This window comes from Nomascus leucogenys, chromosome 20 (assembly GCF_006542625.1).
Source record: "Nomascus leucogenys isolate Asia chromosome 20, Asia_NLE_v1, whole genome shotgun sequence".
Classification (NCBI taxonomy): Eukaryota; Metazoa; Chordata; class Mammalia; order Primates; family Hylobatidae; genus Nomascus; species Nomascus leucogenys.
Window position 1 is genome coordinate 43,816,396 of NC_044400.1, and position 26,555 is coordinate 43,842,950.

Here is a 26,555-nt window from a genome sequence, read left to right on the forward strand (position 1 = left end):
TAGGGCCGATAAATGTTTTACTTTTAGAGTGGATCGTATTTACCGTTTAGATACTTCACTTTGTATCTTGAGCAATTCATTAGGAAAAGAAGCAAGACTCAAAAAAAAAAACATATTCTAATCTGAATAAGAAAGAAGAAATAAACCTAAACTGTTAAAATAGTTATTAGATTTAGTTTCAACTCAAGACTTTCTATTAAAAACTTATGTAACTATTAAAATTGTTATTCAATTTATTATAACTCAAGAGTTTTTTAGAGAGCCCCTACCACACGCCAGGCTCTGTGTGAGGCCTGAGAATCCAAAGTAGAATAAACAAGCTTCGCCCTGTCTCTCTGTCCTCCTGAAATATATTATGTGCAAGGCAAAGCAGTACGTAGTCTAGAGAGAGCATCTAGGTTAGATGAAAGGCAGCAAGGGTTGTTAAACATGAGAGTCACTTACTACAAGAATTTGTAGAGTCTTATCTCATACTTGACAATGGTAGTTATAGCTGAATCTAAATCTCCAGTCTCAGTTTTCACTCCTATCTGTTTCAGCTGGAACTGTTGCCAGGGGCACCAAACTGACCTGATCAAATACTTTTTCCTGTTAATTCAGGCAGAGAAAAGATAGGAATGTTTTTTAAAACACTAGGCAAAAACAAAAGCCAAAACAAAAAAAAAAAGATGGCTTTTGAAAAACCTCTGTATAGTTCTTCAAAATGTAAAAGCATGGAAACATATACATTCATAGAATTCAGATTCCTTAAAGCCCAGCCTCAGTCCTTGGCAGGTGCAACCTACCCAGCCTGCAACACAGGTTCTTTTTGTTTTGGAGGACACTGAGGGCATCTTTCTCCTCTCTGGATGTGATGTTAAAGATACTCAACTCTTAGATTTTAATGGTTTGGCCCCCACCTCCACCCTATTCTTTCTGGCCCTGGGCTGGATGACACTTCTCCCCGTGACTACCCTCCAGTAAGTTTTCCAGCCAAGTTTCCAAGAGAGAAAAACATGTCCTAAGATGGCCCCAGAGATTTAAGTTCCACTCTCAGTGATCTGGCAAAAGACCACCCTTTCTTGGAAGGTAGAGTCCTCTGGGAACTTTGTGTGTTCCTTGCTTCTTACTTCTGACATGTTCCCTTAAACACATTTTGTCTTGGGATTACTAAGCCTAGCATCTGGTCCTAGTCATTCTAAGAGTTAAATGACCTGGAGTGAGGGCGTCGTCTTCTTGCGAACCTAGATAACTGCTTCCTTGGGTAGCTGACAAGTGTTTTGGCCTCTCCTTTCTTCCAATCCATCTACTTTTTTCTGGCTGAGAGAGATGTGAGTTAGGAAATTGGCAGGCACCAGACACGGGGTGGGTCACTTTACATATCAGCTTTGATTGTTTTCCCGGGGTGTATCTGCTGGCAGTTCTTTTTTGCCACTATCCCTCAACTAAGACTTTTAAACTACAGATTTATGATGACAAAGAATTGTAATAAATGCAGTCATATATCCTAGTAAGAGGAAGGTGGCTTTCCCAGTAGACCCCACCAGGGTCTCTCTTCTTTCGTAAACATCTGTGAGGCCTCTATAATAAGTCAGCCACTATGCCTGGTACTGAGTTACTCTGAAGAACTCTGGGTCCCTGCTTTCCAAGTGCTTTAATAGAGGAGACACACAAGAAAAACTGTAAAACATTGTCACTCACGCCATAGGAGTGTTACTGCCTTTGGCATCTGGGTGAGAGGAGGGTGCATCAAAGAGCTGATTTTCAGAGCTGAGTCTTAAACTACTTGCAAGGCAGACTGGGCAGTCGTTGGGGAACGCACAATGGAGAAAAAGTTACCAGCATCTGCAGAGACCGACTATGTGGGAAGTGAATGGCAGGGAATGAGAGTGAAGGCACCTGATGAAACATACACAAGCCGTACTTTGGGGCTTAAATTTTGTCCTGGGGAAAAATTGGAAGATTCGAAGCAAAAGAGTTGCTTGATGAGATTCAGATTTTAGAAGTGCCACACTATGCATGGAAGATGGATTAAAAGGGTTGGGAATCAGAAGCAAGGTACCAATTTTAAAGACCAGGGGAACATTAATCTGCATTTTATACTAAGTTTTTGTCATAATTTAATTGGACTTGAGCATATTGTTTGTATGGAGTCACTTTTTTCAAAATGAGACTTTGTGAAATAAAAACAGAAACCTCAGACTTCTGAAGAAAATCTTCTTTGGTGTGTTGGGGTGATGTATGCTATCTTTCTCAGGGTTAAGAACTTTATGTTTTGCTGTGGCTGAGATTTCAGAGAGCGATTTTCAGGAGTGGCGAGCAGTCTATCAGCGAGCATCTACATCTGTGCAGAACAGGCTGCTCAAACTCGAAGAGAGTTACGAGTTGATTGAAAAGGTACGTGGATGATTCTGTTGATCATACAGAGGGTTTGGTTTCTGAGAGTTTCGATCTTTATTCAAGGAACCAATGAATAAAAATCAAAATATCTTGACATACCATTCACTATTGAATACCCTCTCATCATCTAAGCATTAACAAGTATTAATATGCATTAAAATGTTGCTGAGAAGGCTTTGGGGTTAGACATTACTTTGTATAGATCTTCACTCTTTTCACAATTTTGGATCAAAGTTTGGCCAGTCTAGCAATCTCCTTGCCAACGTATTTCAGTTTCTGGATCTCTGAGGATATGGAACATGCCCCTACACACACGCACACATTACATACATGACGTGTGTACTTTGAGTTAATAATAAGTATAATATGCAATGCAATATAAAATAGTACTGTAATCACACAGCTTGCATAGCTGATAATATATATGAGAGTAATCCAGTGCTTCCACTTGCCCAGTCATTGTGACAAACATATACCTGTATTATTTCTGTCACAGCTGTAAATGTCCTCATTTTACAGATAAAGAAACCAAGGCTATTAAGCCAGAAAGTGATGGACACATTACGATTGATGCTGTATAAATAGCAAGAATCTTGCTTCCTTAATTAAGAAACATTTTTGTGTAGCACTTGCTGTGTGCCAGGTGCTGTTCATAGCACTTTCATCTATTAATCTAGTCCTCACAACATCCCTTTGAGGTGCTAATTATTCCTATCTTATAGATGAAGAATCCAAGGTAACAGAGAGGGGAAGTAATTTGACTGAGAGTACACAGCTCCTAATAGGGGGGAGCCAGAATCCTCACTCTTCCTCCAGTATTCATGCTCTAAATCCAGCAAGTGACTTCATTCTAACCTCTAGCTTGCCGTTAGATAACTCTTCAATAGCACTTATGTTTGTATTGCATAGAATCAAACTAGCCTGTCATGCTGCGGTTTACTTGATCTTTTCTCCAGGTAAGTAAAGGCTGATATTTTGTTCTTCTTTCCTCTCTATCAAACTGTGTACTTCCTTGTGCCTCTGTATTGAAAGGTGACTGGTGCCACCAGTACCTCCCTGGACTATTTCCCACCTCTGCTCGTCATGTCCCCTCCCTTTATGTAATGTGGGGATGCCATGTTCTAGCTGCAGATGGCTTTCTTTATTGCACAAGGTTGCCATATGCAACTCAAGATATTGATCTCCTGTCTCCTCAACAGATTATCACTTTTTATGGAAGGTGATTGTTTCCCATATAGCCTTTATATTTTGTAAGGGGAAGATACCTAAATATAAATATAAGCTCACATATATCATACCTGTATATATAGAGATAGATACGTAGATATATCTAGATATCTCCTCCTTATATTTGAACTTAACTTTTTATTCTGCTTATTTATAAGAAGACATGCAATAGCATGTATGGTGTCTTCCAGCATGATACTCCAACCCTAAATTTTATAGATATACACACACCAGGGGGCTTGTTATCAATTGACTTATTTCAATGTCTCTCTTGCCTATCTTCCCCACTCCTTCCCTCCCCACTCCCTCCACCTTCTCTCTCTCCATTTCCTAACATATTTATATATGATTATGTCTTTGGCATATTTATGTAGTGAAATAAAATAATCTGAGGCCATAATCATAATCTCTTTTAATCTGCCCAACTAAAGTCACATATCTTAAAGCATTAGTGCTATTGACTTTTAATCTTTGCTTCTCTTACTCTTTTAAGAATTAAAAAAAAATCCAGTTTGGAAATGATTTTTTTCCTGTCTCTGAATATAAGGCAGCCTTGCTTCCCATCCTCATGAGACAGAATTAATATGTAATGTCAGAATAAAAAAATATATTTGAAAATGTATTCTAAACATATTAAATTGTTTCCACTTGAAGCACAACTTCAGTTCTAGAGTTGAATGTTTAATGTACCTAATATCCTTATTCTCTGGATGCCCTAGAGTTTTTTATAGATTAGATTTTCTAGGTTTAACAGTTTTGTTTCTTGTTCTTTTAATAACTGATTAAAAGCCTTGCAACCTCCAGCTTTTAACTGAACTAGATGTCAACGTTTTCCCAGCAGATGGCGATCATGAGCTACATTAAAATTTAAGTTGACGGAGGCACTCCATTAAAAGTGGGGTGTGTGTGTATACACATACACACATACATCTATATATGTGTCTATATGCATCTATGTAAACTACGTATAGTTTACAGATGACAGAAACCTCCCTTATGACTGCTTTTTACCTAAAATAAATGAAAACGGGAATTTATAACTAATTTGTCTTTACTTCATGGTAAGCCATGCTCTCTGTTGTTGAAAATCTAAGATCCAGAAAGATTAAGAGATTGGGTCATTTACTCAGCCAGGCTGCTCCAAATGAAGACTGATCCTGTGTCCATCTCTACTCCTGAAACTGGAGCTTCATTTGGCGATCCATCTAAATAACTTTCATCAAGCAGTTCATGTTTACATGCTCACGCACAAGCAAATGAGACTGTGGCCCTCTGGGTACCACGGTCGGAGCAAATTCCCTAAATGAAGAGATCTTGAGGAACCCAAAAAGGTGTCCCACAAATGTGATCTGAAGGAAGCTTTTGGAGAGGTGGTAATTTTTGAAATGGGCCTCCAAGGATTATCTTACCAGTCAGAGGAGAGCAGACATCATTGTAGGGAAAAAGAGTAGACAAAATAGACCAGATGCGATGGCTCACACCTGTAATCCCAGTGTTTTGGGAGACCAAGATGGGAGGATCATTGAGCCCAGGAGTTTGAGACCAGCAGGGCAAACATAGGGGGAGACTCCGTCTCTATAAATAATTTTTAAAAATTAGCTGGATGTGGTAGCATGCACCTGTGGTCCCAGCTACTCAGGAGGCTAAGGCAGGGAGAATTGCCTGAGCCCAGGAGGCTGAGGCTGCTGTGAGCTTTGAAAGTACCACTGCACTCCAGCCTGGGTGACAGAGTGAGACCCTGTCTCAAGGTAGAAATAAATAAATAACACAGGGATCTTTGTGACCAAGCTGTTTTTCTGAAGTGTTTCCATTAACTGTGATCATAGGAGGACTGTAGGATTTTTAATATAGAGAGTCAGGGTTATATCACTTCTTTCTTGGTCTCAGATTCTATTCTTTGTTAAAATCAGCTGGGATGAGGGTTCAGAAGTTGTGATTTACTGCCATTAAAACCACTCTAGTGAGGCAAGTTTCAGCATGTCAGACCACAGATTCTTCCAACATGTTACCCTGGCTTTACATTGAGCAAATACAGTCCTAGGGTTCATCCATTGTCTTCTTCCTTACCTACTTTAACTGAGACATGCCGTTTATGTAATCCATCTTTATGTGATTGGAATCCATTTTTGTGTAGACCATAATATTGGACTTAGCATGTCATTATTGGACTTAGCATGTCAGACAGTGAATTTTTAAACCGTGAGGGTCGTTTTCACATCTTTTTTTTTTAAGAACAGAGTTTTCCAAACAAACATTGCCTGAATCATAATATATATAACTAATGAAAGCAGGGCTGCTTTTGCTGGAGTGAAAGAGCAGAAAGGAGATCCAAACTGGCTTTCCTCTCAGCCTCCACCTTGCCCTCATGGGTGCTCCAGGCGGGGCTTGTTGTGACTCAGAGGATCCACTAAGCACAGTTTGAAAACCATGTATTACATTTGTATGTGGACTTTTTAGAAAACAAATTCCTCAAAAGATCAGAACATCGTTGTGCCCGTATGCAGGATGTTTCTGAACATATTTGAATTGATATGTCATTGCCACATTAATGGTAGTATTACATTCACAACATTCAAAATGTAAAAGATTTGTAAAGTTTTTCCTAAAATAATATTTTAGTACAAAATAAGAGGAAATGTTACAGTAGGATTAAGGTTGTACTTTTAAATGCTGCTCTCTCCCTCTTGTCCCTCCAATGTTTGTTCAAACTGGTAATTCAGTTTTTAAAATTAAGTTAAATCCTTATTCCTTTGGGTAGTGTAACTCCTAGCATAAGCTGAAAAAAATATCCAAATAGACCAAAAATACACAGAAGGCATTTGTCCTTTGGTTGTGATGCTTAGTTACTCAGGTATGTTACTACCCAGCACGCTGAGCGCTAGAATGCGCTGCCTTCACTCTTGGGGCACACTACGAGAAGGAGGATATGGAAAGTGAAAAAGTCCACCGGCTACTGTTATCCCTATTGACAGTCATCGTGAGTTGAGAGGATTTGGGACTTTTAAATCTGTCTATAAAATATAATTATCAGCTCTGTTCCAAAACTGTACTGTTTGAGCTCCAATACTTGCATTCATATGGTAAGCTTTTCAGGATATTTCTAAAAATTTTAACACTGAGAGTTGTTTCACGAATCAGTTGCCAACACATTTTTTTTGTTTATTTTTTCTTTTGCTGTTACTAAATAAATCAAGAGGTGACATTGATTACTAGGAAGACCTAACTTGTTCAGGAATAAGAAAGCTCACATGGTTAAAATGCAGATGGAATTATATCGGGTATTTCAGTTGTCTTGACCCACTTTGTGAAGAATTGCAGGTTCACGCTGGGCATTGTGGACAGTAACACCTCTTAGTCTCTTTTTGTCACCACTTGAGAGAATTTACAGTGGTCTCATTCTTTCAGACAACAAACTTGACCCGTTTTATCTCACCCTCGTTCTTTTGAAAGGTAGTCAACATATTAGGACTCATAATTTTAGATTGGGAAACCACTTATAGTGTCAGCCTATGTTTTTTAAATCAGATTTTTTTTTTTTTTTTTTTGAGACGGAGTCTTGCCCTGTTGCCGTAGAGTGCAGTGTCGGCTCAGTGCAACCTCCGCCTCCTGGGTTCAAGCGATTCTCCTTCCTCAGCCTCCTGAATAGCTGGGACTACAGGCGCGTGCCACCACACCCAGCCAAATTTTTGTATTTTTAGTAGAGACGGGGTTTTACCATGTTGGCCAGGATGGTCTCGATCTCCTGACCTCATGATCCACCCTCCTCGGCCTCCCAAAGTGCTGGCATTACAGGCCTGAGCCACCGTGCCTGGCCTAAATCAGGTTTTTTTAAATTAAAATTTTGTATTTTCTCAAGAATTGTAAATAACAGAATAATTATGAAGTTCTATGTTTCATTGGCAGGGGTTTCTCTGCAATTTCTCACCTTTGATCTGTCACTTTAATATATCAGGAGCCAGGGTGATATCACTTCTTTTTGGTCTGAGCTTCTATTCTTTGTTAAAATTTGTTTACTTTTATTCTAACATTTCTAAGACATGTAAATTATGTTTTGTCTCATATTCATACTATGCTACTACATTCCTTTGAAAATTAATAGTATAGAAGTCTGGTCTTCCTTATTTTATAATTAAACCATTGTTTGAAATATGAAGGCGTGCCTTCGTAGAATACATAATTTTTTTAAAATGTTTAATGTTTATTTGCTTCAATATAAAAATGCAATTATGTCTTTAGTACTGCATAGATTACCTACTAATAATTTCTGTGTTTCTGAAAGCAAATCATTTATCTTGAGAATTACAGAAAACAGCGTAAGCTATAATACCTGCCTAGATTCATCACTGATTAAAACAGTATTTCCCTGGTGATAAGATTTTTATTTTTCTCTTATTATGATGCGTGGATTAGGAAACTTTTTTTTTTAATGAAAACTTATCCAATGCTTTTATCTGTTCAAGTTTTTCTAAAATGGGTTATGGGTTAGAGGATCATTTCTGAGCTTAAGAGTAAACTCAGAACACTGTAATTCTGCTGCCAAGCCTTTTTTGATCAGATAGCAATGTTGTGTTTTATGTGCATTTTGTAGTTTGTGATTGATGTATGTCATCCCCTAGACTGAAGTTTCACGAAAGCAGGGACTGTGTTTATCATATTTATCACTGTGTCTCCAGCGCTTGACTGACTAGCCTATGTTAACCACTCAATAAATATTTGATGAATAAATGAATTATTCATTTAAATAATTAATTCAGAAGTTGGAGCTTAATAAGTACTTGCTTAATGAAAGCCTGCCCCCTATTAACAAATCTAGTTCATGCTTTCCACACATTGAAGGCACTGGTATCAAATGTGCTATCACTAAGGATTAATTTAGGGGTGTGTTAGAAAAGAAGCCAATAATTTTACAGAAGGCATTCTTTAGAAGTTTAGACTTGTTCATTTATAAAACCTGTCTTCAAAGGTACTTAATATATAAATGTGAGAAAATCATGGGTTGGAAAGATTCCACAACAAATATCTGAGCACTGCTGCATGGCAGGTTCTGTTCTAGGCTCTGGGGCTCAGGAGGGAGAGGATAGAAGAATTTCTGCCTTTTGTTGCCGTGGTGGGAGATAGGGAGTGAACTTGTAAACTAAAACAGTGTCATTCCAGAGAGGCTCTAGTGCCCTGGGCACTGAGATAAGGCACTAAGATAGGACAGTGAACATGGTTGACATTTGGGGGATGGTTAAAGAGTCCCTTGATGTGGCATAATATAGATCAACCATTACACTCAGTGTGACTAAACAACAATTTAGTGCCCTTTGCAACATATGGCAACAAATGGTTTAGAGGATTCCTAGAGAAATATAGAACTTAATGGAAAACAGGACTTTCCTTGAGCATTCATGACTGCCAAGTTCACAGTAACTTCTGTATTAGAATGGAATGCTTTTTCAGATAAAACTACCACATCTATTCTTAATAGCTGCACATATCACTTTCATTTGTGCTAAAAACGAAATGAAAATTTACATGATGTACGGTTGATTTCGTGGTTTAAAATTCCAGTAGTTTGCTGTTCTGTTTGCTTAAGAGCATTTGTAGTTAGCTCATTTAATTAGACCTGCCACTTTCTGAGCATTTACTAAGCTCCGCATCTTCCACTCTTTACCCTAATTATTTAGTTGGAGGGCCTCTAAAGTGAGACACAGCATGATCCATTGGGGTAAGCAAGAAAATGTTAGAACTTCTATTTGTTTTATCTCATCTTTTTTTAGTTTTTGCATTTTATAATGTGAATAATTTATTTTAACAATGTTTTACAAAAATATAACTGTGTCATAAGTATGTATTCAACATTTTTTCCTAATATACTCAAAAATTTCTGTGATAACTGATGTAATTTCATCTGCAGAACATCCTTATTAAATCTACGTTATTAGGCTTATCTTGCTGTTGTGAAAGTTGATTCTTAGGTAAGTTACTTGCTCAGGGACCCATATCCAGTGGTTGGCAGAGCAGGGATGCAAATCCCAGTTCTGTCTTAATTCCAGATCCCATGCTAATAATCTGTAAGTTATGTTGCCAACTTGCTTTTGAAGAAAGCAAGAATGTGTATAAAATATTGGAGACTTGAAAAATAAAATGAAATCAATTGTGCAGTTTCATAATCACTAGATCACTCAGGGTGAGAAGTGGGAGTCATCGGCCTGTTTGGGACTCAACTACTTAGTGAGGCAGCCTCTGTGTACTCTGTGTACTGTATTCCATTTTCCTTGAAAATAAGATGGAAATATGTTTTTCATGATTTTCCCTCAACTGGCCATTAGAATCTTCTTATTTAAAGTACTTAAGATTTCCTTAGAGCTCTCTAATCACATGCTCCTCCTTTCTGCTATGATAGGTTCCTTCTTATGAATGCTTCGTGGTAGATTTTCCACCCTGGGTATTGCTGTCTTCTCACTCAGATAAGATGGATGTGTTGTTTTTGCAAGCTACACCCAATCACCTCTCACATCCTGATTCCTTTCAGCTGGGTGTGTGAATTCTGGCCTTATAACTAAGCCCTTGGCTTTGTGAGTTCAAATATGATTTCTATGGTTTGAAAAGCACCAAGTTAAAATCTATTTCTTGGCCTTAGAAAAATTAACCAGTTGAATGATTTCTCCAGAAGTAGGCAAATGAGCCATTCCAATGGTTTAAGGACTTAATGCTCTTAGTCTTAGTACTGTAGGACAGAATAAAGGGAAAGGAAAGAAGGTGTTAGGTCCCTTTAAAACAAGGATGATACCCAGTGGAATGCAGAACACAGAGGAGCCCAGCAGCCTCTGAGAACCAGTGTTGTAGAATGGCTCTGAGAATCCCACAGTACATCCCAATTCCAGAGTTAATGTATTTTAAACCTCAAGAGAATGGTGACTGCAGTGGCCTCTTAATTTGTCACGCAGGCTTCTTTTGTCCTAATCCAGCCCCAGACAGCTACTAGTGACCTTTCTGAAATGTAAATCTGATCCTGTCTCTCCTCTTCTAAAATTCACCAGGTGTCCCTTGCCTTTGGGATTGTCAGCATAACACAAACCTTTCCATTTCCATTCCCTGCTGGCTTTTCCAGCCTCATCTTCCTCACTGCCACACTTCACTTCATCTATCATTTCCATACTGACTAAATGGCAGCTTCTCAAACATTATACTCTTTTCATACATCTGTCTTTGTACATGTGATTTCTTCTCATTTGGAATTACCTCCCTTGTCCTTCCCCACCTCTCCCCATTTCTTGGCTAAACCTTAATTCATTGTTTAGGATTTAAAGTCAAGTGTCAACTCATGTTGGATAGATTTTCTTTGAGCCATCCAGACTAAGATGATACCTCATTCCTGTGTTTATCCTTTGTACTCACATAAGAGTACATATATAGCATATAACATACAATGTGTATAACATTTTTTAAGATAGGGTATAACGTATAACGTGATTCTTCCATGGGAGCACTGTTTCTCTCTAATGATAATCTTGTATTATAGTTTAAAGGCTTTGTAGTTTGAAACTGCAAGGAAAAGAAAGAGAATTGGTACATGAGGGTCTAAGGCCAGGCTAAGGGAGAATGGTAGGAGTTGGACATGGGGATGTCTACGGTGATCAGACAAGATGGAGCCAGGTGCAAAGATGGGATGCTCACAAACATTCTACATCAGGAGTTGCAGACTCCAGCTCAAGGGCTGAATCCACCCACTGCCTATTTGTAAATAAAGCTTTATTGGAACACAGCTACATCCATTTGTTCACATGTTGTCTTTAACTGTTTTCATGCTACCACAGCATAATTAAGTCGTTGCAACAGAGAATATATGGCCCTCAAGCTCTACAGTATTCACCATCTGTCCTTTTACAGAGAAAGCTAGTCAGCCCTGCTCTAGATCAGCAGTTCTCATAGGTTCTCAGACCAGCAGCTTTGCAACCACTGCACATTTCCAGGCTTCACCGTAGACCTATTCAATGAGGAATTCTGGGTGTAGGGCCCAGCAATCTGTGTTAATAAGCTCCTCGGGTATTCTGAAAATTAAAGTTTGAAAAGCATCATCTAGATTTCTGGCCCGGTGGCTAATTACTTGGGACTTGATGACAACCAGGCAGTCAGGGTTTAGGAGAAATACCAGTAAGGCAAGGAGGTACAGTTAGAAAACGAGGCAGCCAGGAATCCAAGGAGAGTTTCTAATGAAGCTTTCTGAAATATAAATTTCATGCAGGAAGGAACTCACTATAGTATCCCCAGCACAAGTACCTGCCCAGAAGTACCTGCTTAGTGTATATTTGTGAATGAATGCAGGCATGCATGTGTGCTTGTAAAGAGCTAATCCTGAAATGTGACCCTGAGGCCTGCAGGTAGGAATAGGGAAATAGGTACACCTGACAGGGGTGACTCAGGACTGAGGCTGAAACCCACTCATAGAAATGAAGTATTATTGGAGACCGAGAACAGACACAAAAGTTTAAAAACCTGATGATTTGAACAAAATTCTAATTTTCATCTAATCTCAGTTTTACATCCTATTTGCTTCCTTGGGTATGTATTAGTTCTTGGTGTTTTGTCCTTATGGTCATAGCTCAGCTGCACCTCTAGTTGACCTTAGACAATTTACTCAACCTCCCCAAAGCTATTTACTGAATTACTAAATGTAAAGCACTTAGCAGTGCCTGGTACAATTTTTCTATTCGTGAAATGCTGGTTTCCTCTTCAACATCTTCCTAGTCATAATCTGATTTCATATGGAAATAAATCTTACTAGGATTTATCCACATTTACTCCAGTGGTACAATTTTGTTTAATAATATTACTTTGTCTCTAAGGAAATTTCTGCCAAATAGCCCATGTTGTAATCTGAAGCCTAGGTTGATACGAGTTCGATTATTATACCTTTCTCATTTAGGAGCATATCACAAACTTTAAAAAAAAAGTGACATCATCTAAGCACTGATATAATGTTTGCTAATATGGAAATAGGTCACTTTGAGGTTCCATTATTTAGCAAAATATATATGTATTGGGGGAAAACCATAATTTCTAAAGCTATCATAATACATTTTACCAGACTACATGAAGCTTTCTGTCCTCACTTACAGTAGAAATGTTACATTTCTGTGCCTTTTTAAAAATTCTGCATACATTAGGAACATCTGAAAGAGAAAACAAGATTATGGGAGGCTTTACTAGGTGAATACACATTATTTTATGATTTTTTCAGTGATAACTAAATCTATATTATGTCAAAGAGTCATCAACCTCAAGCCTTTATAACATTTAGCATGGTGACATTTAGAAAGTAAAATTAGTGTTTGGGGTTTTTTATAATTCCATAAACGCCATGGGAATTTTATCGCATTTCAACACTTGCTGAATATGTAATTCCCCTAGTGCCCATTAGTGGCCATCTGTGTAAGGTAATACATATTTGGGATGAAATTGATTACAGCCTAAACACTCTTGTGTTATGATCAGGAAAAGCATGCGAAGTTCAAATCTTTTTTTCTAGTGATCATTATATAGCTAACAATATTAATTTCCAAAAGCAGAACAGCCCATCACTCAAGATTCTAATCTCACCATAAATGATACCAGGGCAAAAGGAAAGGAGTCTGCAGAGCCTTCTGCTAAAATTAACCAGTGCTGTTCTCAAGGAGCTCTTAGGATAAAAGGAAAATTAACACGCTTTTGGAGTACAGTGTTTCCTTCATAGGCATCAAAGTAGACCCATTACAATTTTGCTGAATATTCAGAAATGTTTTATTCTTCTCCTTAAGGATTTGTGTTAAAGCCACCACAACACTCCATGTTGACCTACTTGTGTGGCTTTTCTCAGCATACCTTGCTGGCCCTACATCTTTGATCCTTTATGTTATTTGTGCCTGCTTTGAAAATGTTTCTCTTTTACCTGTGCAAAACTAGATGCTTTCCTTCTTTCAAATATGATTTCAATATGATCTCTCCAGTGAAGTCATTTTATTTTTATAGGTATGTGAGTGGTAATGTATATTATATTGGTGTACTTTCTGAGCTCATTTTTCCCCTTAGAGACAGAAAATATACAAAATATTTGTTTATATGTTTCTAATGAATGTGTTCATATCTTGGCTCCCACATTATCTGGTTACCCCAGTGTTTTGGGAAACATACTGCAAAAAAATATTTTTGCAGGAAATTTTGAGGGCTTGTATTAATAAACTGTCCCCATGATCACTTAAAAAAACCTTATGCCTTGGGTAAAATACTTAAAATTTGAACACAGCTATATCCTGATCTTCACTGGGATGTGAGCCAGAGTGATTTAACTGCAAATGCCCTAAAAGTAGCTGAAGATTTGGAGGAATCATTGTGTAAACATTTAAATTCAACAATTGTGATGCTGGCATCATTGATGCTGAATTGTTCTTCCTTTCCTTTCTTGAACTTCTTGATGATAATTATTCATCAGGTTATGGTAGATTTCAAATCTGCTTCCCATTAAAGGAAATAAAATAATGCTATCTTCTTGAAGGAAATTTGCCTTCCTGTATTATATATTATATACTAAGAAGTCATGCATCAAGTGTGTCTAATAACTATCCATATTATTTGGAATATATTGAAAATGGTCTAGATTGCAGCAGTATTTTTATAATTTCTGGATTTTGGTCTTGTCATTAGCTCACTTAGCAAATATACTAAATGCTGACATTCAATGCTGTGGAGTCATTAAGATGAGCAAGACGTGGTCCCTACTTTTGAGCAAACCTACCATACCCATGCATTTGCACTTCTCTTAATATATATAAAGATGAGCAAAGTTCTGTAGGAGAACAGCAGAGGGGAAAGTTTATTTTAAGAAATAAAGGAAAGCTTAAAAGAAACAATAACTTTTTTTTTCTTGAGACAGTCTTACTCTGTCGCCCAGGCTGGAGTGCAGTGGCTCAATCTTGGCTCACCACAAGCTCCGCCTCCCAGGTTCACGCCATTCTCCTGCCTCAGCCTCCCAAGTAGCTGGGACTACAGGCACCTGCCACTACCCCCGGCTAATTTTTTGTATTTTTAGTAGAGATGAGGTTTCACCGTGTTAGCCAGGATGGTCTCGATCTTGTGATCCACCCGCCTCAGCCTCCCAAAGTGCTGGGATTACAAGCGTGAGCAACCGTGCCCAGCCAAGAAACAATGACTTTTGATTTTGGTTTTATAGGATGAACCAAGTTTCACTAGGCAAGGCAGTGGGTGACATGCGTGTGTATCTACTTAGACATACATACTTATGTATACACAAACACTACGTATATGCGTGCCCATCCTATATGGCCACTATAGCTGGGACTGTTGCCTGGACAATTTAGCACTCATTCCCATCCCCCTTCTTCCTCAGCAGCTCTACTATGGAGCCTGGAAAAGCTAAATACAAATAGTTAGGGTTAGCCATGTAAAACTATCTGGCCAACGAGTATTTGGAAATATGCTGAGGGCTTTTCAAAACACTTTGCTTTTCATGTAAGAGATAGATACAGTTGGTATTTTTGTCTTCTATATGGCCTTTATAATTATACCTTGGGACAGTGGGAGAGGTCAGGAGAATGAGTTGAGGTATGGTCGAGCTACAAATTTAATGTCCACAACTGCCCACTTCAGTACTACTTAAGTGAGGAAAATTAATTTATTTAAGCCATCATTAGATTTTTCTATTACTTGGAGCCAGAAGCATTCCAAACTAATGCAGGTATAAATTACATGCATGCATATACACACACTTTCTCTCTCACTTGCATGTTTGTATATATAGTTAACTTTATTGTTCATGCCTCAGCAAAGCTTAAGACTAATTTTAGACTTCAATTTTGGTGAACAATAAGGAAAAGTAGAAAATGGCTTTCTTTGTTATCACCAATTCTGGCTTACTTTCCCTTGCATTCATTCCCTTGCATTCATTCTGCCCTCACCTATATTTTAAATGGAAAAAAAATGAAGGCAAGAGCGGAGAAAATGATTGAGAAGAAAGATAAATGCTGATGAGGATCACGCTGGAGGTTGAAACAGGGCAAGACTGCCAGTCAGTTGTTTGTGGCCTACAGAGCACCGTTAAGAAGGGTACCCAGCTAGCAACAGTGCCTACTCATGTGATGGAAATAAAATTGTATATATTAATCCAATATTTCAGATATTTATATCTTAAATACATAAGAATGTATGTATGTATTTAGGACCAAGAACAACGTTACCTATGTCCATTTGGCAAACCAGGTTTCCCTAACAGCCAAGAGATTGTTCTCTCCCACTTACCATCTCCGTTTAGGAACATGAGAGTAGAAACCATTCTTTCTCATGAGAGATTAAAACAACTTTTGGCTAGGTGTGGTGGCTCATGCCTTTAATCCCAATACTTTGGGAGGCCAAGGTGGGCAGATCACTTGAGGCCAGCAGTTTGAGACCAGCCTGGCTAACATGGTGAAACCCCGTCTCATACGAAAATTAGCCCAGTGTAGTGGCACGCACCTATAATCCAAGCTACTCTGGAGGCTGAGGCAGGAGAATCACTTGGACCTGGGAGGCGGAGGTTATGGTGAGCCAGGATGGCACCACTGTACTTTAGCCTGAGCAACAGAACAAGACTCCATCTCAAAATAAATAAATAATAAAAATAATAACAGCTTTCCCCGGAGCCCATTGGTTGTGTTTGGTCTTATGGTAAAGACAATATCTAATGAGCAGGAGATCTTTGAGTCTGATCTTCCCCTACACAAATGTGGAACTATGTGAAAAACATTCAACTTGTTCTTCCTTGCAGAGACTAATACTATCACTTTGTTGTTCTTTTCCTCATGGTTTTCTAATTGTTGTGTATACATTTCCTGACACTGCATCAAATTACAATTTAATAGTATTAACATGTAATCTCACTCTTTTTCAAACAGGTCAACAAGATTGCATCTTCACTATGGTAGTCTCCCATAGCTATTTGTGTGTGTGTTTTTTTTTAGAATGTCCTTTTTAACTGACTTTTTTTTTTTTTTTTTTTTTTTTGAGATGGAGTCTCGCTCTCTTGCCCAGGCTGGAGTGCAGTGGCGTGATCCCGGCTCACCTGCAACCTCTGCCTCCCCAGTTCAAGAGGTTCTCCTGCCTCAGCCTCCCGAGTAGCTAGGATTACAGGCACACACCACCATGCCCAGCTGCTTTCTTGTATTTTTAGTAGAGATGTGGTTTCACCATGTTGGCCAGGCTGGTCTCGAGCTCCTGACCTCAAGTGATCCGCCTGCCTTGGCCTCCCAAAGTACTGGGGTTACAGGTGTGAGCCACCGTGCCCAGGCTGTTCTTAACTGACTTTGGATTTTACTCCCTTTTTATGCAAGTTTATTTTAGAATCTGTTTCTTACCTTACGGGTTAGGTTAGACAGCTTCAGGGAGCCTCAGTGTAATGCCTAAAGACTTCATGAAAGTCAAGGATATTTCGGAAAACTCAATGGGATAGTTGGAATTTGCACCAAAGTCCATGAATTATCATTTAGTCTCTGATTTTAAAACATATGCACACTTCAATTTTTTGTTTTTAAAGAATATGAACGGATTTTTTAAAAATTTCTACCACTAATTTTTTTCAGAATCTTCAGCTACTTGGAGCAACAGCCATTGAGGACAAATTACAAGATCAAGTGCCTGAAACCATAGAAACGCTAATGAAAGCAGACATCAAAATCTGGATCCTTACAGGAGACAAGCAAGAAACTGCCATTAACATCGGTAATTCACCTAGTTCACGTTTTACATGTTGGTGCTTTTTAGTAAGTTGATGTAGTTCAGAAGATGGATTTGAGACATTTCAAGATCCAAAAGATTTGATATGTCAAGATTGGAATATTCCAATCTTTTTTCACCTTTGCCTCTCTGCCTCCCATCCATAAGTGGTACGTGTGGATAACCTTTCTGCAGGTGTCTGGAGATTGGGCTTATGGAAGATTTACGTATTGACACTTGATTATGTGACCAAAGGTTATTTTAAGATAATAGGAAAGAAGAAGGTTGCCAGTTTGCATTCATACTATGTTAATCCCCATTTTTTGGAAAGAGTTTATAACAGCTCGGGCTGCCGTAAGAGCATACCACACACTGGGTAGCTTAGGCAACAGAAATTTATTTTCACATAGTTCTAGAAGCTGGAAGTTCAAGATTGGCTGTCCTCCCGTGGCTCCTCTTCTGTATACTACTCCTTATGTCTCTTCCTCCTCAAACACCAGTCCTATTGCATTAGAGCGCTGTCTTAGTCCATTCTGGCTGCCGTAACAAAATACCACGAGCTGGGTGGCTTATAAACAACAAGTTTATATCTCATCGTTCTGAAGGCTGAGAAGCCCAAGGTTAAGGCACCAGCAGATTTGGTGTCTGATGACCACTGGCCTTCTGGTTCGCAGATAGCACCTTCTTAACTGTTCTCACATGATAGAAGGGGCAAGGCAGCCCTCTGAGGCCTCTTTTATAAGGGCAGTAGTCCTATTTATGAGCTGTCTGCTCTCATGACCTAATCATCTCCCAAAGACCCCACCTTCTCCGGTCACCGTACTAGTGACTGGGTTTCAGCATATGAATTTGGGGGGAACACAAACATTCAGACCATAGCAGGCCTCACCCTCTTGGTCTCATTGAAACCTAATTACCTCCTTAAAGACTATGTCCAAATGTAATGTCACTGGCGGTTAGGAGTTCAGCATAGGAATTGGGATGAGTAGTGGTGGGGAGATCAATTGAGTCCCTAACAGAGATCTTACAGAGGGAAAGTTGTTTGGCATTGGAAGCCTGAAGTACCAACAATATGCCAAAAAAGAAAAAAAAAGTTTTTTCACCAAATTTAGTAAAAGTAGGTAGCTTGAGCACTATAAACCCTGACCTGGATTTATCCTCTTGATAGTAATCATATATATTACATACAAAACTCCACCCAAGTTGAAGGAAGTATTTTAGGGGAGTTCACAGCATGAAACCACATTTTTTAGAAAGCCATTTAAACATATTGGGTATTTTTTAAAATTTAGCTAATATTTATTTTAGAAGTATTAGCAGTCAGCCTAACGTATCCTGTAAATATAAAACTCTACTTCAAATTTATAGCAAATTGATGTTATTAATAGAAAATTCAGTTTTTTTAAAAAAAACTAGTAGAACTTTACAAACCACACAAGTTGTTAATTTGGTTATAAAAATTATTGCTGTTATTAGAAAATGGAAAGAATATATATGAGAAGGAAAATAATGGTGAAATGCAGAGTGTATTGAAATTGGGAGACCTAAAAACACAAATATGATAAAAAAGACTACAAATAGAAAATATATGGCAATAAAGGGCAGTAAATGTGGAAAATAGGCAGTCAAGTTCAGGATATGTTCACTATTATGAATGTTCCTATGAAAAAATAGTATAGTAGTGGTTTCTGCTAACATTTAACATTTAGAATCTTGAGCCATGATTGATTCCTAGAAAAAGTTAGGGAAGATTCACCCATTCAGCATAATTGTGGTATGTATAGTGCCAGGTACTGGTTAAGTGCAAGGAACAGAGCAGGGAACAAAAGAACCCAAAATCTGTGCCCTTCTGGAGCTCAGATACTAGTCAGAGAAACGCACAATGAAGTAAATTAGAAAAGCGCATAGTATAATAGCTATCAATGATTGCTATAAAGAAAACTAAAATGGGAGGGAAACACAGGGCATTGCACAGAGGGATTCGGTTTTAAATAGCGCAGTCAGGAAGAACTTATTGAGAAGGTGACATCTGAGGAACAAGCTAAAAGAGGAGAGGGAGCTTGTCACATGATGATTAGAGAAAAGCTGTCTTCTGTTACAGAGAGAAACAGCACAAAAATAAGAGGAAGAATAGTAGCAGAAGAGATCTTCAGCACAGCAGTGTCCAGGGTGGACGGGGCCTCCCAGGCCACTGTCAGGACTCTGCATTTACTCCAAGTAAACAGGGACATCACTTGATGGTTCTCAGCAGAGGAAAGACATGCTCTGACTTTCCTGTAAAAACAGTCACTCTGGCTGCTAGGCTGAAAATGGACTCAGAAGGAAGCAAGTGTAGAATCAGGGAGACCAGTGAATAGGCTGTTGCCTTAATCCAGGGGAAATATGATGGAGACTTGGACCAAGGTGGTAACAAGGGAAAGGGTAAGAAGTGGTTGGGTTCTTGATGTGCTTTAATGGTAAGAAGTGGTTGGGTTCTTGATGTGTTTTAAAGGTAGAGACAACAAGATTGACTGATAGATGTAGAGTATGAGAGAAAGAAATAGATCAGGTAACTTCGAGGTTTTTGGCCTTAGCATCTGAAGGATGGAATTACCATTAACCCAAATGATGAAAACTGAAGGGAAAGTAGGTTTTCTTGATGGGGGCTGGGGGAGTGCGGTCAGGAGCCTGGTTTTTGAGTAGGCTGACTTTGAGATGATGGAAATGCCTACCTCCTACGTAAGTGTCTGCAGTTAAGTAAGTACTTGGATATGAGAGTCTGGAGTTCAGGAAGGAGGGCTGAGTTAAACATAGGAGTTTCAGAATGGTCAATATTTAGATGATACATGAAATCATGAGATGGAATGAGATCACAGAGGCAGTGTACTCACATAGATGGAATTATTTTAAATAGGATGGTATTTTTAAAATGTGACATCAGCAGAGTTGCCTCTTCTTTAGACACAGTCGGCTGTAGCAAACAGATACAGAGTAGGCCAAGTTGGATTTAACAAAGGGAGGATTTTTGCCCTGCAGTAAGTGCAACAAAGCAAGGGAGGGTAGGAGGGTAGAGGGTAGAGAATGTACTGATTCTCCCAGGAAGGGAGATGGTGATGGGATCAGTGGATCTAAGAGACAGCCACCTGCACCTTCCCTAGGTGTCTAGAGAAGGGTTCTGTTATTCTATTTTCTAGAAACAATCGTTGGCCTATCTTTTGCTCTTCATGTTGGTCATCATGAAGGGTATTACAAATCCATTTGTCAGCTTTCAGGACGTCGAGAATCCTTACCACCATCTCTTTCCAGATGTCTTTGTAGCCTTAACAGGCCAGATGTACTTGTTGCATATCCCTCCTATGGCAAGCAAGAGCGTTTCATGTTTAACTTCCTACAAACCTGGAAAACAACTGGTTGCCCTCAGTCCTTATAAAATCATCTTTAGATATTTTCATAGTACATATCATTGCTTTAACATCTTTACATATTCTCTGGAGAAATTAATTTTAATATACTCTATGTTTGGATACAGGACACTCCTGCAAACTGTTGAAGAAGAACATGGGAATGATTGTTATAAATGAAGGCTCTCTTGATGTAAGTAAAATTGTGTATTTGTAAAACTCCTTTAATAATGTATTCATGCTATAGTATTTTATATTCATATAACTATGGAAATATTTTATCTTCCTGAGGTTCAAAGGTACCTTATCACTGTTGTTCTGTTTTAACATAATGTACTCTGTTTTGAGTCACATTGATGTAAATTGATTCAAGCTTTACATCTGTGACAGCTAAAAGAAATTGCAAAATGATTTGCGGAGTATTGTGAGACAGAAAAGTTGTTTTACAAAAGCATTATGTCAAGAGGTTGCTGAGTGACTGCAACTTGCTCATATCCAAGTATTCTGTATGTTAAACATTTTATATCTGCCTTAACTTCCAGTATTAATATATATTTTGCCTCTTTAAAAAAAATGTGAAAGCTATTCAGCAACACAAAACAACCATTCCTAGTAGGACAGACTTTCTTTAATGTCTTAACTTCTGGAATGAAATATAAATTCCTAGGATGTCTTTTTTCATGGCTGTGATCACTTGATGTTTTCTTTGGGAAATGAGGAAAGATTTGTTAGGAATACAGTGTAAAATAGTTAGCAAAATAATATGTAGGTCAAGTGACCTGTTAATATTTTAAAGTAAAGGAGACTATTTGTTATTTTAGGTGGAAGACAGAGCAGTAGAGGTGATTGTACAACTTCTTAAAATAGTCATTATGACGCAAAGAACAGAGAAAGCCTTGGTAATTAGGGATGTTGATGAAGCTGAGAGGCCACATGCATGGAAGGGATGGTGAAGCAGTGACTGCAGAAGGGATGATGTTGATGCCTTTGTCAGTAACATGGGTTACAGGTGGTGCACAGTTTCTCTTAATACCTGAAGGAAATCAGAGACAGGACCTGTGATGCGGAAGCAAAAGCAGGGCAAGCCACACATCATTTGATCTGGTATCCTTTCTGTCTGGCTTTGGGCATTTACCTTCCATAGCATGTGGTAGCCTTGCTTTTGTCTTATTCTTGCCATCATCTTTCTCCAGTTCTTGGATAAGCATGTTCTTTAAGCGTTTTAAGTATCAAGTAGAGAATAGTAATCTCAAGAAAGAGAAGTGAAGTACCAAAAATATTCATTGTGTTGTACCAGTGTATTGTTAAGACACTGGCATTTATTTTCATTTTGAGGTTTCTAACATGGTAACTCACAATTAATAAACACTTCAAAGGTATTTGGACTACCTGTTTCTACCAGAGCAAACATTGATAGGAGTCTCAAGTTGAATACTAAATTTCAGTAAAAGCAGGAACTATGTCTGTCTTTTCTGGTTTATCATTCTTTCTCAGTGCCCTGCAAATGGCCTAGCACATAGTAAGTACACTATAAATATTTGAGAAGTGAGTCACCGAGTAATTTTTAATTAAGGGCTTCTTTTTTTAAAAAAAAGTGTCAGTTTTAAATTTGGTTGTTGTTGATCATATCCGATATTTTTTAAGTAAAGTGGCTAAAAATCTCCTTAGCAGTTCAAGTAGCAGTTTAAAGATCATAGGCAAACACTGTGGCTGAATGGATTAGCACTAATTTGTCCAGCTCCAGACTGCCAGGCATTCTAACACTGCTGTCTGAGGAAGGCTTTTCTCCCAGGGAGTTAAGTGGTGACTTTACAAATCTGACTGTTTAGGGTCAGACCTGCTGCAGTGCACTCATTTGTTTCTCAGCAGGAAAGGAAACATCACTTCGCATAGCTCCTTCCGATCTTGTGTCATAAAACCCATGGCTGAGATTTCAGGCAAATCATTAGATGTGCTAGAGTGCCTGTAGGTAAATCATTATTTTTTTCATTGATATGGAAATGAAACGCATCCAATCTGTGTTCAAATTGTACTGATCAGTAATGAATAGAATTATTTTATCAGCACAAAGAATAATTAGCATTTAAGTAATGAACTTAGGAATATAATGTCTTAGGAAATGTGAATGTGTGTTTTGTCAAGTGACAATTTTAATGAGTGCACTCAAATCATTCCGTGAAATAGTACAGGGTGAAGAGCACAGTTCCGTCCCAATCTGACTGTGGGACTGTAAGCAAATTAAAATCAGCTTCTCTGAGCCAGTTCTGCTGTCTACAAAGAATGTAACCTTTGGCATAGGATTAGCATAGTTAGCACAGTACATGGCACATGTAAAAAATGAGATGTTATAAAATTTTGTAGAAAGAATATTACTTCAATAGCTTGTAAGTTGTTTTGCATAGTGATAATTTTTGTTATAAAAAAATACTATTTCCTCATCTTTTACTTTTTTCCCTAAGGTGGCAAGTTACAACTGTAGGTTCTCTTTCACATAAGTGATATATATTGAGCATTTTTCTATTCAGATTTTCTACTAAAACATTGTTCCTAAAGCTGATAAAATCCAAAAGCTGAATCTCTTTTTCTTGTGTTGAACTTTTATAATGTATCATATTTGAAGCTCTTAAAATTTCTGATAGAAAACCCTTTCTCCTAGTGATCATGGTAATGGAAATCTTTGTCTTCCATAATCTAGATCACCACCAAAGAAATTCCACTGGGCTTTCTAATTTTTTATTTTTGAGTTTCAGTATGAGTATCCTTCTTAAAAAAAAAAAAGCTCTTCAGCATTTTTAATAAAAACATTTAAATAAATACGTAAGACCAAACTACAGTTGAAAATACAATCATAATGGAAGTCTCGCTCTACAGACCTGATAGGGAAACCTGACAGGTCTTTCTGCCTCGGTTCATTCTTGACTCCTTTCATAGCAAGAGCAGCAGCCCCAGCTAGAATGTTGTCCAAGAGGAAAGCCAGGTATTCTCACCCAGTTACCCACCAGGCTCTTGTAAAATTGCCAGGATCAGCAAAAGAGTTGGGCAGAAAGCTTGATTTTTTTTTTCTTTTTAGAAAAAAATTTCATGGATAAATGTAATTAAGAATCATCTAAAGTTGATCAAAACCTATTAGGTATTTGTGATAAATAATTTTTTAAATTTGAATAACTTTCTACAGTACTACTGTGAACTACTTTACTAGGAGTTCTGATTGTGTTCTCAATATGAGATTTCTGTTTTTGTTTTGTTTTGTTTTGTTTTTGAGACCGAGTCTTGCTCTATCACCCAGGCTGGAGTGCAGTGGCACGATCTCAGCTCACCACAACCTCCGCCTTCTGAGTTCAAGCGATTCTCCTGACGCAGCCTCCTGAGTAGCTGGGATCACAGGCATTCACCACCACACCCGGCTAATTTTTGTATTTTTAGTAGAGATGGGGTTTTACCATGTTGGCCAGGCTGGTCTTGAACTCCTGACCTCAACTGATCTGCCCACCTTGTCTTCCCAAAGTGTTGGGATTACAGGCGTGAGCCACTGCACCCGGCCAAGACATTTCTTTAAGCATCTGCAAAGGCAGAAATTTCAAAATACTGATTTGAAAGGGGAATATTTTACTTCTCTAACTCCACAGCAATGCCCAGGAAATGTCCCACAAGCTTCCAATTAATGATAAACCCTTATACCTAGTGATACTTTCACATCTCTTTTATATCTTTAGTTTGTTGTAAAGTAATTTTTTAAAGTCTGTTAAATCTGGAAACATCTAGAATGTGAGCTAAGCACTAGAGATTCTCATACTGTGGCCCATCTTTGGCTCCGAATTTCTAATTAAACTCTTTCAAAATGCACTGAAACAGTTCTGGAAGGATTGGGTTTATGCGATATTATTTATATCCTCCATGGCACATCAACTCCAAATCTCTGGAAATACTTTCAGGCAACCTAACATATTATATTTTTGTATAGATTTGGTCTAAGTTTCCTCTTACGGGAGAAAAATTTTGAAAACATGTTTCATTGAGATAGCTCAGGATTTCACCACAATTTCATCTAAATCCAGAGTGGATGGGAGGGGCCATCATTTTTTAAGCCATTAACTGTGTGACTTAAACAGATTTTTTAGAGGTGTCAAAATTGACTGTCTTGAGTCTCTTGTGATATACCCTTAACCTTGATCTCTCCTCCTTCTGGCATCTCTTTTATATGAGGAATTGTGGGATCTGTCCCCAGAGGTAGAGCTACATCTCAAATCCATTTTTTCTATTTTTCATCCTCCTTTCTGTACTGCCAGGCTTTCCTAGAAAACAAAAAAGGGGTAGAAAGGGAAAATATACACTATACATTTATTAAATCAACAGGCATGATATTTGGAGACATAAATTTCCTACCCTCAAAAGCTTGCATTCAGTGTTCCCAAGCTTAACTCCTGAGAAGCCCTGCCACGTCTCCTTCTGATCATCCTGGCAGTTTTTCTAGACTGTCTCTGCTGTTGTTGATGTTCACCTTCAGCCTGATCAGGAGCCACCACCTAATGTATAGGAAGTAGTGTTTGGATCCTGCAGGAAAATGCAGCTTTCTGTGTATTTTGTACCAGGTACTGGATTCAGGATTTTATAGGGACAATCACATTTATACCTGAAACTATTAATTTATATGTTATAAGCAGATACTAGTATGCCCATTTTACAGATAAAGAATCTAGAAAAGATAACTGGACCAAGCACAGGTAGCTTGGCGGCACTGGGGGATATATCTAAGGAATTTGATTCCAGAGTGCGGGAAGCAAATGGGTTTTTCTGGCCTTCATCTATTACATTTGTAAAACAAGATTAATGAAAATGTCCATCTCATTTAGGGGTGGGGTTGTGAGGATTAAATACAACAACACCTGTTAAGTACTTAGAAACAATGCTGGACATCATCATCATTTTTTTTAGTGTTGTTATTTCTAGAGGAGAGTTCTTCACTGCTAGCTGATGTAACAGATGACTTTGAACAGCCATTCTGCTCTTAAAGTTCTCTACTTAATTTGAGAATATGACCCCAAACCAGCTGTAGGTTTGATTATGGATACCAGTGTTTCACTTCACTTGTATATTTTACAGAAAATGAATTCTTAGCCACATTGGATGTTAAGTTAACAAGTATTAGAATATATATTTTTCAACACCGTGGTAAAAGAAAACCCTTCATGGAATTGCTAATTTTTTTCTAGCTGAATTTGACATTCTAACACCATGTAAGTTTTGACTAATAGGACATTCAGGACATAAAGGCTGAAGTTGTCATCTGTACCCTTTTAAGCTCAACTTACATGTATTATGCAGACAGACCTCACTGTTTTGGGAACGGGCCACTGTTGAATGGCTTCTGAAAGAAATCCAGAATAAGCAAGTTATTGACTCAACTCCAGAAAAGAAGAGAAAAAAGAGAATTTGGGCTACTTCAGGTTTTGTTTTGATATGTCCCATGAGTCTCATACAATATATTTTGTATTGCTTTGAAAATAGTTTAGGCAAGTTTTAAACCATACTGAGTTTTCCTCCACTGCCAGCGTTGGTGCTTCAGTACTGTGAATTTTCTTTTACCATTAGCAAAGCTGATTCAGCTTTTTGGCTTGAAATTTTAAGATCAAAGTTTAACTTTGAAGGTGTTAATGTATCCCTATCAGAAGCAAAGATACTTTTTTATAATGTCCTAATGCAAAAAGATTGTTCAAATATTGTCTGGCACACTGCCTACTCCAAGTAGCTCTCAGTAAAGAAAGCCAACTTTGTTACATTTGAAATAAATGGGTTAGTAAAAAATGTAAACATTACCAAAAAATGAAAATAACATATGAACAAATA

At 38.1% G+C, this 26,555-nt stretch overlaps 1 protein-coding gene across 4 annotated transcripts in view; it reads left to right on the forward strand.

Annotated features, from left to right (window-relative positions):
* The window catches only part of ATP8A1 (ATPase phospholipid transporting 8A1), a 251,337-nt gene that overhangs the window by 132,888 nt on the left and 91,894 nt on the right, over nt 1-26,555 (forward strand). For all 4 annotated transcript variants that reach the window (XM_030801459.1, XM_003258635.2, XM_003258634.2 and 1 more), the window contains 3 exons: nt 2,237-2,376; nt 17,199-17,337; nt 20,840-20,904. In XM_030801459.1, coding sequence (XP_030657319.1) covers nt 2,237-2,376; nt 17,199-17,337; nt 20,840-20,904 — 344 coding nt within the window. The remainder of the gene's footprint in view (nt 1-2,236; nt 2,377-17,198; nt 17,338-20,839; nt 20,905-26,555) is intronic.